Raw genomic sequence first — 16475 nt, forward strand, 5'->3', positions numbered from 1 at the left:
ATCGCTTCCTCTCTCTCTCTTTTTTCCTCCAACAGAAAAACCACGTATACAAGAAGACCCTGCAGGCTCTCATCTACCCCATCTCCTGCACCACGCCGCACAATTTTGAAGTGTGGACCGCCACCACACCCACTTACTGCTACGAGTGCGAGGGTCTGCTGTGGGGCATCGCCCGGCAGGGAATGCGCTGTGCAGAGTGTGGGGTCAAAGTGCATGAGAAATGCCAAGAGCTGCTAAACGCTGACTGCCTGCAAAGTAAGTAAAGTTATTAAACTACCTGACAGCTGAATTGTCATATTTATTATTGCTTCCTGTGAACTCGCTGCATCGCCTTCAGGAGCGGCCGAGAAGAGCTCCAAGACCGGGGCAGAGGACCGGACGCAGCACATCATCATGGCCATGAAAGACCGGATGAAAATCCGCGAGAGGAACAAGCCAGAGATCTTTGAGGAGATCCGTAAAGTGTTCAACGTCTCCAAGATGGTCCACACCCAGAACATGAAGAACATTAAACAGAGTGTGCTGGATGGCACTTCCAAGTGGTCAGCCAAGATCACCATCAATGGTATTTACTTGTTACTTCTTATTTGAAGTTAAAGACCTAAACAGTTGCCTGTTTTCTCTACAGAGACCATTGAAATGTTTACGGTAGTTTTAAACTGGAGTCCAAATGCCGCATTTCACTACAAGGCATCATTAATCTGCCTCTGCTTTTGTCTCACTTTCAGCTATTGAAAGATAAAAACACATTTGCACAAACTCTCCCCAACATTTTCAGACTCCTGTTAGGAGCAAATTTCTTGCAGACATCCAGGAAAAGTAATTCCCAGATTCTTTTCACTCTAGTAAAATGTAAAGGTTCCCTTTTATTATTGACCCTTTAAAGCCGGTCGGAGCAGAAACGCTCCATTTTGCCTAACTATTTTTAAATCTCGGTAGCACTGCAATCACGTGAGCTAGCGCAATATTTTTTTCTGCATATGAAACCGGAGGAGTTGTACTTACATCTTATGCCATCAGCTTGTCCTCGGTCACAGTTTCCTTCCACATATAGCTTTGCAAAAGCTGCATAAAAAGCACTTGCAGCAACAAAAACATAATATTCCAGAAACACGCTTTGCAGATCCGATCAGCTGTTCATAACACTTCCTATGTCCATCAGCGTGAACCATTGCATGTCCGCCATGTCGAAACCGGAAGTGACGTCATTTTTGAGGAAATGTAGTTTTTTACCATCAGGGCCTTATGAGCCTATACTGGTGTTTTTAAAAGTTATTTTTGACTTTATGACTTTCTGTGTCGTCTCTGGGATGCTTAGGACTCATATTGCACTGCTGGAAATAGTTTATTTTGATGCATATGCTGTTATTTTGCAAATTTGCATTATAATATTTATTTTCGTTTTTCCTGCAGTATATGAAAATTGGTGTATTTCAAAAATAAAACTATGAAGACACTTAAAATTAATTTCCTTTGGTGGGAAACTATTTTGTGCAACTTTTTTGTATTTACAGTTTTGAGGGATACGCCTCTTAAATTTCTCTAACTAGAAATATATGTTAAAAAAGCAAAAACGATTTTAAATTTTTTTGTAGTTTATTGCACTTTTTTGCAATTTATGTAATTACTATGCACTTAATGCAGACATATTATTAAAATTTGGGCTATAATGGTTGTATTGATGTATAGCAACTTGAAATGCTCCCAAAAATGGCTCCACAGCATGTAAAAATATAATATAAGCTCTGGCGGACTTGGTTCTATGGTAGGTCTTAAAGGGTTAACACTGACTTCAGCCACATTTAGTTTAGTGTATTTTAGTTAGGCCCCACATTAGTCAAAATAATCTCCGCTTATATGTGGAAAGTATACAGTAGTTACAGCACCAGCAAGACCTCCACAGGCATCAGTGACAAATATGAAACTGGTTTGGATGGTGGGTTGCAAAGTGTCTTGCAGAGGCAGCAGCAGCTTTAGTCAGGCTAATGGGTTTCAGCTAAGGTGTCAGCTGATATGGGCTGGGATCACCTGGGATTGGCTGAGTCCCTAAGGTGTCATTAATGTCCGTTAGTAAATAAATTCTTCTGGTAAATGCAAAAAACACACAGTGCCTTTAAGGAGGCCTAAATTTTAGTCAACCAGGCCTCAGTGCACAATTTCCGACACTTTCCCAAAGAGTGACTGTGGGTGTTAGAAAGTTGGAAAAGCAAAGCAGTTTTTTTCATGCATATTCAAATCCGATGAGAGTGTTAGGAAAGCTGGCACAGTTGTCGCCGACACCTGTGTAAACCTGCAGCTGTGTAGAAGTGAAGCAGAGTGTCGCTGAGCCGGAGCGCGACAGTTGCTAAAAAAATATCCACCCATATTCATAAAGCATCTTCTTTCCTCACACCGTCTACTGAGCTGTGCTGAAACTTTGACTGTTTATAGGAAGGAGTTACTAATTTGAACGGATTCACATCCCCACCTCTCTTCGCCGCACATCATCAGGACTGCCACTGTTACCAAAGCAACCAGACATATCACACCATATATTGGCAGCAGTGTTTCCATAGCAGCCATCACGCCTTGTCTCCCCAATCAGCAGAGATGAGCTCATTTAAAGATGAGATACAGGGACGGGCGTGGAGCTGCTGCTTTGCTGAAAATCATTCATAACCTAATGGCTGTCATTCACTTTCCTGCTGAACGAGGTCTGATAAACATACTCAACCAATTCTTGATATGCAGTCATTGTCACGGCTGGGGCAGCAGTCGTGTGGTGGAATGAACGAGGAGCCAAGATGCAGATGGCAGTGGAGATGCAGGTGGAGATTTATTTACAGTGAAAAACCAGGTGAGGGCAGAACTGAATATAAACCTAAACTGGGAAAACTAACACAAACCGAGGACACGAGGCGAGGAACAGAGAGACACGGAGACATACCAAAATGATGCAGAAGCTTCACAGAGAAACACAGACGACGCGACACATACTATAAATACACACACCAGGTAACCAGGAAATGGCACACAGGAGGGGACACAGCTGGAAGTGATGGGCATAACGAGACTGACCTACAAAGTAAAACAGGAAACACACAGACTGTTTTACAACACAAAACTCGGGAACCCGAACAGAGCACAGAGGCAGGGATAATAAACACGACAACCAAACCCAAAGAACTAATACAAAATCAGAATAAACTAGAAAATAATAATAATAGACTCAAAGCGCTGGGTCACCGACCCAGGACCATGACAGTAATAGTTTTTTAAAAAGTACATGTTCAGAAGCTTTGGACGCATAATCTCTTTGTACAGTCCTCCTATCAGTGTGGCTGCTTGTAAGCACAAGAAAAGCTTTTCTCTGTAGTTGTAAATGGGATAAAACCCTTTAAACAAGTGAACTTTTTAAACACGATAAAGAAAAGGCTGCATGTGTCTATAAATTGATCAAGCTGTCTAAAACGTCAGTCATGTCATCCATCTGAAATACAACTCGAAGTGCTTTTAACTCGAACCCCTCTGGACTGACAGGAGATGCTTCACAGAGAGCTCTTTGAAGAGTCACTCGATTCCAGTAGGGAATAACCAATTTATATTCAAAATGCTCTTTAGCACAGAGACGTGGCCACTAAATGAACAGACAGCAAATATATGACTGGAACGTTATGGCTCATAACAGCATATTAATCGTACATTCGAACATACATCTCGTTAATCGACATTTTATTTGGGAAAAAACAGGAAACAAATGTTAAAGTGAGAAAACGGACCATTTAAAGAAATTGGGTAATTTTGATTTTGATGACATCATGTTTCCCACTGTGTGCAAACATCTGGGAACTGAGGAGACCACCTGCTGGACTAACAGGAGAACAATGTTGTCCCGTTCTTGTCTGATGGAAGATTCCTGCTGCTTCACAGTCCTGGGTCTTCTTTGCTGTAGTTTTAGTTTCGCGATGATGCAAATGTTCAGCACCCAGACTCTTCTACTGTGAAGCCGTGCTGTTGTTGTCTTGCTGAAATACACAAAACCTTCCCTGGAGAGAAGCAGGAGAAAGTCATCTGGCTGGGAGCATATGTTGAGCTAAAACCTCCTGAGCCCACGGAGCGATGCATGTGAATGCAGTTAAAAGGCTTTGCCCGTTATGCACAGAGATTTTTCAAGTTTCTCAGACTCTTTCAGTGATATTAGGCACTAATAATGGGATTTACATCATTCTGAATTTGTTCCACAATTTTTAGACATCATTCTTTGGAGTGTGGTGAACGTCTGCCCATCCTTACTTCTGAAAAACTCTGCCTCTCTTTTTATACACAGACAGGTCAGTGACCTGTCGCCAATTAACCTGATTGTCGTTTTTAGCACCATTTACTTTTCCAGACATTTGTTGCTCAATCCCAACTTTTTGGAGACGTGTTGCTGCCCTTGAATATGGTACATTTTCTAAGCTCAAATATTTAATTTGTTTTTTATGTTCTATTATAAATAAAATATGGGTATGCGACTGTCAAAGAATTATAATTTACTCAGCCTCCCAGCTTTTTTGGTGAATCTGGCATCAACAATGCGTTTTCTTCTGCTGAACTGCTGCTCGCGGGATGATTTTAGTATTTCAGGCCATTCTCTGTAAACTGTAGAGATGGCTGTGCAGGAAAATCCCAGCAGATCAGCAGTTTGTGAAATACTCAGACCAGCCTGTCCACAACTAACAACCATCCAAGTCCCTTAAATCACCTTTCTTACTCATTCTGATGCTCAGTTTGAACTTCAGCAGCTCATCTTGACTATGTCTGCATGCCTGCATGAGTGGAATTGCTGCCATGTGATTGCTCTATTTGAACATTTGCATTAACAAGCACTCTAACAGGTGTACCTAATAAAATGGTTGAGTGTAGATATTCATAAATGACATAAATGTGTTATTCTTTTTTCTATTTTTAAAATTAAAAACGGATGTGATCGCCTGTTTACATTTCATACATGAACTGGCTTTTTTCAAATATTAGACACAAAAAACATGTCACACTCTTTAACTACAGTCAGTGTTTGCTGTTAAGCAACAGCTATTTATGGCCTCGGACACACACAGGTTGTGCAATCGGCATCATTTGCTACGTTCTGAATGATGAGACTCACCCTGAGCTCACCCTGCATGTCGAATTTCTGTCAATAACCTTCCTCCCGGTCCTAGAAAATGTGCGTGCATGTTGCTTAGTTCATTTGTCCTCAAGCTTCAGCTCTAGTTAAAGTCTGCAGCTATGAATAGTTCCCTTCATTAGTATGTGCTGCAGAAATCCCGCTTGCCTTCTCACCTGGATTAAAGTGACAGTGAGAGATGGCAGAAATGAAGTTGGCCCTCCTTGGTACCTGTTGACCTTCCGTTGTTGATAAATGTCTCCAGACACAATTCAGATCATCCGTCTATCAAAAAAGTTTTGTGCCAGCTGACTGGAGAGAAGCCAAACAGAGCCAGGTGTCACAGAAGCGGCTTTTCATTTATTGCTTGGTTGTTTTAGGAGAGTAAGGTACAGATGCAGCATACAGAATGCAATGTGCAAAAAGGAGATAAAAAAAGATTGCATGCCATGTGCTGCTGACACTACAGGCTTCACTACGCTCTGGTGCAACAGTGGGACCACATCATAGCCTCAGGGTTTTTTAAAGCCTACTTTCACCACTTGTTGCACAAAACCTCGCGGTTATTTAAGATATTTAGTAAAAAATGTTACCCAACATCTGCCTGTGAGTCACGAGTATTGTGTTACGAGGCTTTGCATAACTGTGTGGGTGATATTGTGTGTTTCGATGTGTATGTGAATGAGAAACCGAAAGATGATGGTAGGGAGTAGGTGTTTGTTGTTCTTATGCAATTTTCATAGTCATTTTCTCTGCGTGTGTGTGTGTGTGTGTGTGTGTGTGTGTGTGTGTGTGTGTGTGTGTGTGTGTGTGTGTGTGTGTGTCAGTCGTCAGTGCCCAGGGTCTCCAGGCCAAGGACAGGACAGGTTCCAGTGATCCTTATGTGACCATCCAAGTGGGTAAAACCAAGAAGAGAACAAAGACAATCTACGGCAACCTGAACCCAGTCTGGGAGGAAAAGTTCAGCTTGTAAGTGCAAGTTGCTGTTTTCCTCCAGGTTTAAAACGTAGTTGGAGCTGAAAGCTATGTGCCTCTGTCACGGTGACCCCGCTGTGCAAGAAGATGATTTGTAATCGTTTTCCTGAAGGTCCCGCACATCCATAGGAAACCCACACAGATGATTTCACTTGGTTCGTTAGAGGTCTTTTCAACACTGTGTGGGTTTGCACAGAGTATTCCTCGTGATCATCTTTGCTGTGTTGTTCCTGATCACAGCATCTTTTTTAAGTACACGGAGCCCAGTGGAACAGATGTAAAGGTGTGCAGGACTTAGAAATAGCAAAATGCATATACAGCAGTAGTATCAGTATCTGTGGTTCCTTTGGGTCCAATGGGTTGTGGCCTTGGGATCATATATCCAGGCAGATTAATGCCTGGGTTTTCATCAAGTTTTTATATTGTGGTCTAACATTGTTTCCATGAGGGAGGCCTGACATGTGAGGTGTGTGATTGTGCCGCAGCAATGGTGGGCGGTACGTTTCAAAGTAACACCCACGTCAATGTCTAGACCAAAGTTTCCCAGGAAAATCCAACTTTAAAGGCAGCAGTCATGTTAAGCACGCCTCCTGTCAGTGGGTTGAATGTTGTGGATGTTCTGTTTGATAGAATTTTGTATGCCCTCCTTTGGTTTTCATTGACTTTATTATATAATCTGATTAATAAGTAAGGAATATTTGAACAGCTGCAGACCAGTGTGGGTCAGTTAGCACTAATGCGTCTTATTAGCTTTTATTGTCTGGTGCAACATTGGTAGCCCTCTCACTTTGTATATTTATATGAATTTTAGAGCAGTTAAGAAGTTTAAAACTTTCCTCTGTACGGATAAAGCACATAAGAGGAGAGGTTTGGAGATTTAAAATATGCACGATGTAAAGTTGCGTCACATGCACTTCTTCAAGCTATATTTCAGCTTTGGGTTAGGACATCTATTTTTTTTTTTTTAATAAATATAGCCAAGACGAAAACATTTTTTTTCCTTCAAATTAATGAGTCAGGAGCTGCTGGCTGCAGAGTGATAAAGCATGTGGTTCTTAAATCATTTCAAACATATGTTTATTTGCTCTGGGCTTGCATATGCCTCAGCTGCGTGCTGCCACATGTGTCAAAACAACAGCCCACCCACCTGTTCCCTGTCTGCACAGCGAGTGCCACAACTCATCAGATCGGATCAAGCTGCGGGTTTGGGACGAGGACGATGACATCAAGTCGCGAGTGAAGCAGCGTCTGAAGAGGGAGTCGGACGACTTCCTGGGACAGAGCATCATTGAGGTCCGAACGCTCAGTGGAGAGATGGACGTGTGGTATACCCTGGGTATGTAGTCACTCAGAACTCAGAGGATTATGGGAATAAATGTCTCAGAGTGTTTGTTTGTCATCTAAGACCTAAAGAGCATCTCAAATTCAACTCTGAGTGATGTTTCACTTCAGAGTAATTGTGTCTGTGTTTTTCTCTACTTACAGAAAAGAGGACAGACAAGTCGGCGGTGTCTGGTGCCATCCGTCTTCAGATCAGCGTGGAGATTGAGGGAGAGGAGAAGGTGGCGCCCTACCACGTGCAGTACATGTGCCTTCATGAGGTAAAGGACATCAAACATGTCGTGGGGACACTGACTGTATTTGTTAAACAGTTTGCTATGCTATAGTTTCTATTCAGATGAAGCTATCAACAAAGAAATGGTTAAAACAGCTTTCACAATTTACCACATAAAAGAGAGACCACGGCACGAGCACAACGATTATGGTCGTGTGCTATAAGTCTGTTTACAATTGAACGGGGTCAGGTTGACAATTACATGCAGTCTGTGTGTGACAATACTGCAGTCAGCTGTGAATAAATCAGTGCTGTGTACACAGAGACATTAAATCAGATTGAATTAAACAGAAATTCAAATTAGCTACTTACATTTAGAGTCCAGCCAGAACCTCACAGGTTTCAAACTGAAGTTTCTCCACAAATAGAGACACAGTGTAACTGCACAACGGCACGGGCGCTCGGTGACCTTGTTTTTATATGAATACAACCAGAATATAACCAGCTGAGTCACATCTCCTATTGTAAAGAGACTCGTGGCAGTCAGTCTGTGTGATCTGTCTGCATTTATTGACCAGATGGCAGATTGGATTGTTTGGAAGCAGGTTGCCTCCCACCAGTAACCCTGCACGCTCAACCTCTGGCCAATCAGTTGGTCACTGCAGCTTTTTGCAACTGGTTGCTGAAATAGAAAAATATCTGTGCAATCACTGATAAACCACTGATGCCATTTTTACTCCATTCTTACTGAAACATAACTACAGAAACAACAATAAAAACAAAACAGCTTAGGGGCAGCAACCGAGAAAGACTGATCACCTTCAGATTTCAGGTGAGAGGAGGGCACTGAAGGAATGACTTTTGATTGTTTTTGGTTATCCGAAAAGTCTTGGAACGTTTTTCACACCTCTTTGGGATTTCTGTTTGAAATGGAAATATTCATAAATACTTTTTGAGGATCAGTAGACACACGTCTGAGTCTGTTTGCTAACACAAAACAGATTCCTAAAATAAACAAAGTTGTTTCATGTGGTTAATAATTACAGTTACATTTTTAAAATTTTAAATCCTCTCTCTAGAATACGTTTCACTTTACGACGGATGTCGAGGGAGGCGGCGCGGTGAAGATCCCGGCCGCTCAGGGAGACGACGCGTGGAAGGTTTACTTTGATGAAGTGCAACAGGAAATTGTGGATGAGTTTGCGATGCGTTACGGCGTTGAGTCCATCTTCCAGGCCATGACGTAAGCTCTGTTTGCAAACTTACCGAACACTTGACTACAGTCCATCCAACAGGCTGTGATGTGAGGTAGATGTATCAGGAGGGGCTCGTCGGTATTATTTGTGGACCTGTGTGTTTCCTGCATGTTAATGTGATGGGAGGCATTAATGTCATGAACTATAAACAACATGCAAATTAGTTTATCTCACCTAATGAGAAAAGATGACCCCTCACCTCAGAGATTTCCCTGCTGTTTGGTTGGATCATTGCAGGCAGGGGCACAGAAGCACTCAGCAAGCATTCATACACACATCCTGGTTTAATTGCATTAATAATGTCAGAATTTGGGCTTAAAGGGACGTGTGTTGGTTTTGTGTGCTGGGAAAAGGAGCGCAATCACATAACGCAATCATGTGGGGAAATATTGAGTGAAGTGAAGCTGTACGCAGAAGTGGGCCAGACTCTGTCCCAGCGGAAATGTGGATATGAGCCGTTCAATGACACAGCCAAATGAAAGTGGTGATTGGAATATACAAGAACACTGTGGCCATTATAGAAGTCTCACTAAGAACTCGGTGAACCGAACAGCTCCTTCACCGATGAGGAAATTAATTTATTCACCTGTTTTTAGGACCCTGTCTAACATTTCACACACTCTAAATGGTATGTGTGTATTTGTTTGTACCAACCAATTTATAATTTTGTGGATAAGTTTAGAAGCAATTTGGCATCCTGCAAAAGTGAGCTTCTAAGGGCTCCGCTTCAAACTTCCACACTGGGAAACATCAATGACATCAGGGGCCAGACACTTGCAGCTTCTGAGATGTTTTATTTCAGTAAAAAGAAATTAAATGTCAGTTTCCCTAAAAGCTTGTTCACATACATTATGCTCCACTTAACATATAAAAAAGTCATCATGTTAGTCAACTGAAAAAATGCATTCTGATTACGTTTTACGTGAAGGTTGCTGCACAGTTGCCATACAACTGGCTGTTTAATTAAATGTAATATATTATTTTTCCCCTCAATATGACAACTCAGTGTAGTGTCTGCTTTCTGTGTGAGAAAGTTTGTTTTTATCATGTAGTTTCTCTGCTCTTTACAGCCTCTGCTTCTCAGAAAAAGCTACCACTCGCAAATACTCATATTCTTTTTGCAGCATCTTCCACTGAATGAGCCATTTCCTCTGCGACAGTGAAACCTGGTTTCATTTGGCTCAAAGACAGTTTTTTGCTGTAGCTGCATGCATCTTTTCAGTTCAGTGGCTTTCTGAAACCTCTCCACCCCCTCGTATGACTCCACATCTTTTGCTGGCGTGTGGATTCAAAATGACAACACAAAGAATATGAGATCATCTTGTGACGCGTGGATACAGGGGCCAGTCTTTAGAGTGAATAAAGGAGTTCCCATTCTCCAGCCTCCGTTAAAACTGGCTGCCTTCAGCATCAGCTTTCCTGTTTTGTGTCATTCTGTGTTTGCTACATTGTTGCTAAGATATTTAGACCACAGCCAAAACCAAGTGGACCAAAACTGATTCAAATGTAGCTATGGGGACAGAAAAATGCTTGCACATCTCAGATTTTATTCTACACCCAGGGTATGTTTGCACCCAACTCAAATCCATTTGGTCCATCCATATCCAGTTTCCTTTAGCTTTTTTTGGGGTCTTCAGAGGGAAATACTGTTTAACTCCCCCCCAATGTTAAATCATCATTGGCAATATTAATTTCGGGTCCACACAAGAAGTTTCCTTCTTTCTTCATCTTCATTGACTTAATTTTTTGATCATTTCCCGTCCGTCTCTCTTTGTGTCTTTTGTTTTTCACCTTCTCATTATGTTTCGCTATTTCCTTCCTGCCTTCCTGCGTCCACTTCAATTACTCTCTCCCTTTTCTCCGTAATTTATATCCTCCTCCTGCTTCCACTGATTCCCCCTCTGGCCTCTTTATGTCTCATTCTCGACCTTCTTACCCTCTGTCCTCACCTGTCTTATCCTAATTGCTTACCCACCTTCCTTCCCGCCTCTCCATAACCACTTCTGCCTTTTTTTAACCTGCTAACTGCATTTATATCCTCAATCTTCCTTTCTCTTTCTCCCCTGCCCGTTTCCCCACATTTCTTCTCCTGCTCAGCCAATTCTCTTGCCTGTCCTCTAAGTACATGCTGTCAGGGGTGCCGGCAGTGATGAGCACCCTGCTGGCCAACATCAATGCCTTCTACGCCCACCCCACCGCCTCCACCAATGTCTCTGCTCCAGCCAGATTTGCAGCCTCCAACTTCGGGGTAAGTGAACACCCATCACGATAAAATATAAATGTAAAGTTGATCATCCAGTGAGAACATTTTGGGACGTGGTAAAACTGCAGTAATTCTCATGCTAAACTAAAAAAGACTAAAGAGATAGTTTATTAACATGATGTATTAACTGTCAAGAGCTTCAATGAGAGGCAAGCTGATTAAACACACACACACTATGACTCAGAATAAAGGCTTAGAGTGAATGAAGCTGAAGGCTGAGATGAGACGTTTGTAATTCTAAGTGTCAAATATTGGGTAGCAGTGGTTGGCTCGTTTTCTCTTTGTTAGCTTTTTCTCTTCAAAAAGTTACATAATAATGGAGCTCTATTATTTCTGTGTCTGTCCTTGTGGTAGTGGAGCTGAATCAGTCTGTTAGACAAGGTGCTCTGCTGACTGTCCAGTAAGTGTTGCAGAAGGCAGTGAGGATTATTCATGAAGCTTCAGACGTGTGCCAGTCACAGAGCCAGTGTTCCCAATTACTTTATTCAGTCTGTTGGTGTCACCAGCTGATGATGCTCCCCCAGCAGACCACAGCTCTAGATGCAACAGAGCTGTGGTCTGTTAAAAAACCTCCAACATCTTGCTGCACTGCACAGAGACATACAACACCTCTGTGTTGGTCTTTCAGTTCAGCCTGTCAATGTCGATGCCCAGGTTGTTTGTGTACTCCATCACATCAGCATCCTGTCACAGGGTAGACACAAGACATGTAGCCATCCTCTTCCTTCTGAGGTCAACATCCATCTCTCTGGTGTCTGCACAACAAGACTTCAGCAGAATATTTGAAACCATTTATTTACTAATGCATGTGCCAAATGTATTACATAACCATAAAATCTGTGCCCTTTCATCCTTGCTCAATGCCATCACTTTAACTCCAGTTTCTTGGTAATAATAATAATAATTATTATTTTAAGTGTCGATTTCCTTGAATCGAAGCAAACACTTTGGTTAAACATGCCTTGGAAAATTAGTTAAAGTAATTGCATAGCCACCAACAAAAGTGCCAGTGCGGTTATTCCAGTAATTCCCACCACATCACGTCCACAGGGTGCTTCTTTTTCTACATCCATATCATGATCAGGATTATTTAGATCAACACCGGCTGTAGTTGCTGTGTTGGCATCGACTTTGAAACTAACTCTCTCTCTGCAAACTCTTGTGCAGGAGCTCAGTGAGCTCGACTGGAAAATAACATTTTAGGAGTAAAAAGTAAACCATATTCACCAAAAAGAGCAAAGAAGATACAAAACCAGCAAAAGAACCGAATTTTAGAGAATCTTGACTGCAGTTTAATCTTTTAAGATGGTATTTGATGATGTAGCTTTAAAGCTACAGTTTGACCTAAAGTGAGCAAAGTCTTCTCACAGAAGGTGACCCAGGTAACGCCTGAAGCCTTGCAGTCTATTTCACGTAGGTATCCATGAGAGCGGCCGTACAAACCCAGCAGGTTTATCTCTATTCTGCTAATAATCTGCCCCATTAAAAGGTAATGTCATATCGCTGTTGGACCTTTGGAATGGCTCTGAACTTCGAGGTGGCACAAATTTGGCTCGTGGACCCCAGAGGAGCCACAGGCAGGGGGACAATGACAGTTAGAGGCCGAGCTTAATGACTCCTGGGATGGTTGCCAATAGCGAATCTCCTACTGGTCACACTCGGGCGCTAACGATATACGAGCATCCTCAGGCTGAGTGCTCCTACTTTAAAGGGTCCGGGGAAGCAGACAGACCTGCTCTCACTGTGGGCCACGGCGTTGCAGGTCTATTTCTGAGCTGCCAGCCTGGATAAGTTTACTTATCTCATTTAATTTCACTAAATTGACTCGTTTTCTGTGTGGGTATCAAAGAATGTTTCATTAGGCTGTTTTCTTTCCCTGTTTGATGACAGAGGGCGTCAGTAATATTTGAAGGACTTGACAGTAATTAATGCACAGCGGCGAAATATTAAAGTTTGAATTTGTGCATGGAATATTCAGTCGAGTCTCTGCAACTCGCACCAATGAATGTTTTTCTATTAAAATGTTCGCTTCGTACATAAATACGAAGGTTCTTAATTTAACTCATCTAAATTCATCAAAGTGCTTAAATAAATTTCTTTAAAAAGATTTAACAAGGCATTAAAGCTACTGAACAGGAAGCACAAATAAACTGATATGACAACCACAAATGTAAAGCACATATGTCATCATATCAAACTCTGCTTTACTTATGAGACTGAGCACATACAGTGTTCAGTTTTCCAAAACTAGCTGGCTGAAGCTGATATAATTGCAGCTTCCTTCTCATTGGGGACTGAATAAAAGGTGTTTTAGTGACCATTCGTACTTCAGCCAAAGTGGCTGCGTGTAATTGGTTCATTTCTTTGACTCCAAATGGTTTGTGTGGATGGATTTGGATGAGTTTTTTCTTTCTAAGCTGAGACAGGACCTCCGAGATTTAATAGGTTTTTTTTGCCATTCCAAGTTTCAAATTAAGTCTACATCTTCAAGTACATATCAAATGAAAAGGGCGGTTAAGAAAAATGGGTCTCGATCTTCTCAAGTAAATAATTGCAGACCAATTCTGATCCATGTCTAGGGGCTCTTTTTTTTTGGAGGAGGTGGTCTTGGACTTTACCCGCATTTCTGGTTCATGTCTGATTATTATTACTACTAGTAGTAGTAATAAAAATATAAAAATATTAACTGTCCTGTTCATGTATGCCCAGCACTGGGCATCTCACTGCCCCCTGGTTTGATTCCTGCTGTGTGACAGTGACTGTGTGGAGTGGAGAATAAAGGACCCAAATGCAGACAAAACAAAGCGCGGAAACAAACTTAATGTTAACTGAAAGTGAGCCATTTATTAAATGCTGGTTTCAACTGTACAAAACAAGGCAAAACTAAAAACTGGCCTAAACTGGGTGAACTAATGCTAAACATAAAAAAACCTTGAGCGTGAACATGAAAAACCTGAACTGTGAAGACTTGGCAAAAGTACATGAAAATCCTGGAAAACCTGCCATGAGCATAGCAGAATAACAGACGACGAGGAATGAGTGAAAACACACACAGGAGATGAGCAGGAAACACATGGAGAAACAGCTGATTAGAATAAACATAGGAAACGTAAACACAGGGGTGACAACAAAAAGAGGTCTAAGAAACAATGGACTATGACGGCAACCTAAGCATAATAGAAATGAGCGTAGATAAACTAATGAACTTGAACCATCAACATCAAAATATATTAAAACTGAAAACACTGGGTCACATGACCCGGGATCGTGACATGCTGGTGACCTTTGCTTTGAATGAACGATGCTTTCGCCCCATCATGTTTCCACAGTCACTGCTGAATACCCAGCTATGGTTAGTATAGCCAGATTTATAATATATATTTAAAGGATAGAGATGCATTTATTAATGAGTCACATCTTCTTGAAATCATTGAGTCGCTGTGTTTAATTATTTGCATCGACTTGATCTGTTTATTTATTTTCTTTCTTTTTTTGTAGTTTTACACTGAACCACAATCACCACTAACTTTCTTATTTTGTTTTTTTTCTCTTGATAAACCATCTGCTCGGTGACACTCGTGTCTTTTGCCCTCTTTTCATTTGCTGGAGCTTTTTTTGTGTTTCTGCCCTCTGCAGTGCTGCTGTGCTTCCTCTAAGATACGCAGCACTCTGAAAACCTAAGCATTATTTACCTCCACCTTCCGTTTCCTGGGATTTTATTAGTGTGAATGCTTGAAAAGCATTCACAGTATTGTTCTTCTAATCTTTATTATTATTATTAGTGTGAATGCTTGAAAAGCATTCACAGTATTGTTCTTCTAATCTTTATTAGTGTGAATGCTTGAAAAGCATTCACAGTATTGTTATTCGAATCTTTATTATTATTATTATATATTCCGTACGTTTTTTGGCATCTAACTCCTTCAAAACCGTTCAACTTAGAAAAACCATTCAAACACCGTTAGATTCCTATTCTTTTGGACAACACTGCTTCTATTTTTCATATTTTTAACATTTATATTTTTAATTTTATTCAACTTTATTCAACAAAAATTTATAATGTATTTCAATGGGGAGACCCTTCAAATCCTCATTCAACTTACTCATTTTTAAACTCTTACTACTTCCACATACATTGACATAGAGCCACCATTCAAACTTTAAAACGAAGACAAGACATTCAATTATTCAACTTGTATTTATCTTTTCAATATCTATTATATTTTTTCTTCAGTTCCAGTTTAAGTTTCATGATGTTTTTTCACCCGTTTCAGAGTTTATAATGGGTGTGTATGGGACGGAATGTTGGGGCTAGAGTGAGGCAGCTCAACTGCTAGAGTGAGAGGAGCAAAAAAATTAATCTTAAAATCTTTTTTAAAACTGCTGCTGTGTCCGCAGCGTTTGCTCTACAGGTATGATTTTACCCTCAAAACGTAGCCATCGCTGTCCTCTTTCATCCAATGTGTTTACTATTGTACTAGGTGTTATGGTTCTTTCGTAAATGTCACCAATGCACAGCCTCCTCCCTCCAACTCTTCCATAGACTCTAATGTTAAAATGGCTCAGAAGGTTCGTTTGAAAATCAGAAGAGCATGGTGTCTTTCCACTGTCACCACGTCCATATAATAAACTCCACAGGCATGAAAACTGAGAATTCAGTAGACTAGACATTGCTGTCACTCACGGTGAAAGAATTTTGTCAATACGACTTTTACTTTTCATTTGGGAACGATTTGTTTTGGCCTGACTTTTCTGTTCATTTTAAGCAACAAAAGTGAGGCGCATGTCTGTGTACGTGTGTATGGAGCCATTGGGTGCGGTCACTATAGCAACCAGGCTCACACCTGCCTGCTTAACGAGCTCTGCCTGCCACTGTACCAAGATTCATCTTAAACACTTCTCTTTCAACTGCTGCTGTGTCCACAGTGTTACAGCCATCATTTTACCCTCAAAACGTCGCCATCGTTGTTCTCTTTCCAACACCGTGTCTTTTAAAGCTCACACTTTTAAATTTTTTAAACTGTGTGGATCAAAGTGGAGGGATCACATTTTAGTCATTCAGTGATTCAAAGAATATGAACTTTTAATATTCATTCAGATGTTTTCTGACTCTAAATGTTCTTTTCTCATTTCTTAGGTTTTTCTAATTTACAATTAAAACATTTTCAGCTTTTTTCCAACTTCTTCTTCTGTGTAACCTTCAGCTTTTAGCAGTTCAGCACTTTTGTTTTCAGGTTAAATTCGTTTTTTTTTTTGTTTTTTTTTAATCTCATTCAATATTTTTAACTCAAAATTCAGTAA

At 41.0% G+C, this 16475-nt stretch overlaps 1 protein-coding gene across 1 annotated transcript in view; it reads left to right on the top strand.

Annotated features, from left to right (window-relative positions):
* Nucleotides 1-16475, top strand: part of LOC146697612 (protein unc-13 homolog B-like) — a 79984-nt gene that overhangs the window by 14732 nt on the left and 48777 nt on the right. Inside the window, exons 7-13 of the mRNA XM_085476430.1 lie at nt 36-255; nt 338-565; nt 5953-6094; nt 7267-7436; nt 7586-7701; nt 8735-8898; nt 11009-11159. Coding sequence (XP_085332556.1) covers nt 36-255; nt 338-565; nt 5953-6094; nt 7267-7436; nt 7586-7701; nt 8735-8898; nt 11009-11159 — 1191 coding nt within the window. The remainder of the gene's footprint in view (nt 1-35; nt 256-337; nt 566-5952; nt 6095-7266; nt 7437-7585; nt 7702-8734; nt 8899-11008; nt 11160-16475) is intronic.

Source organism: Copadichromis virginalis, linkage group LG12 (assembly GCF_057382275.1).
Source record: "Copadichromis virginalis isolate Kocher_CV1m ecotype Utaka linkage group LG12, C_Virginalis_male_GT1.1, whole genome shotgun sequence".
Classification (NCBI taxonomy): domain Eukaryota; kingdom Metazoa; phylum Chordata; class Actinopteri; order Cichliformes; family Cichlidae; genus Copadichromis; species Copadichromis virginalis.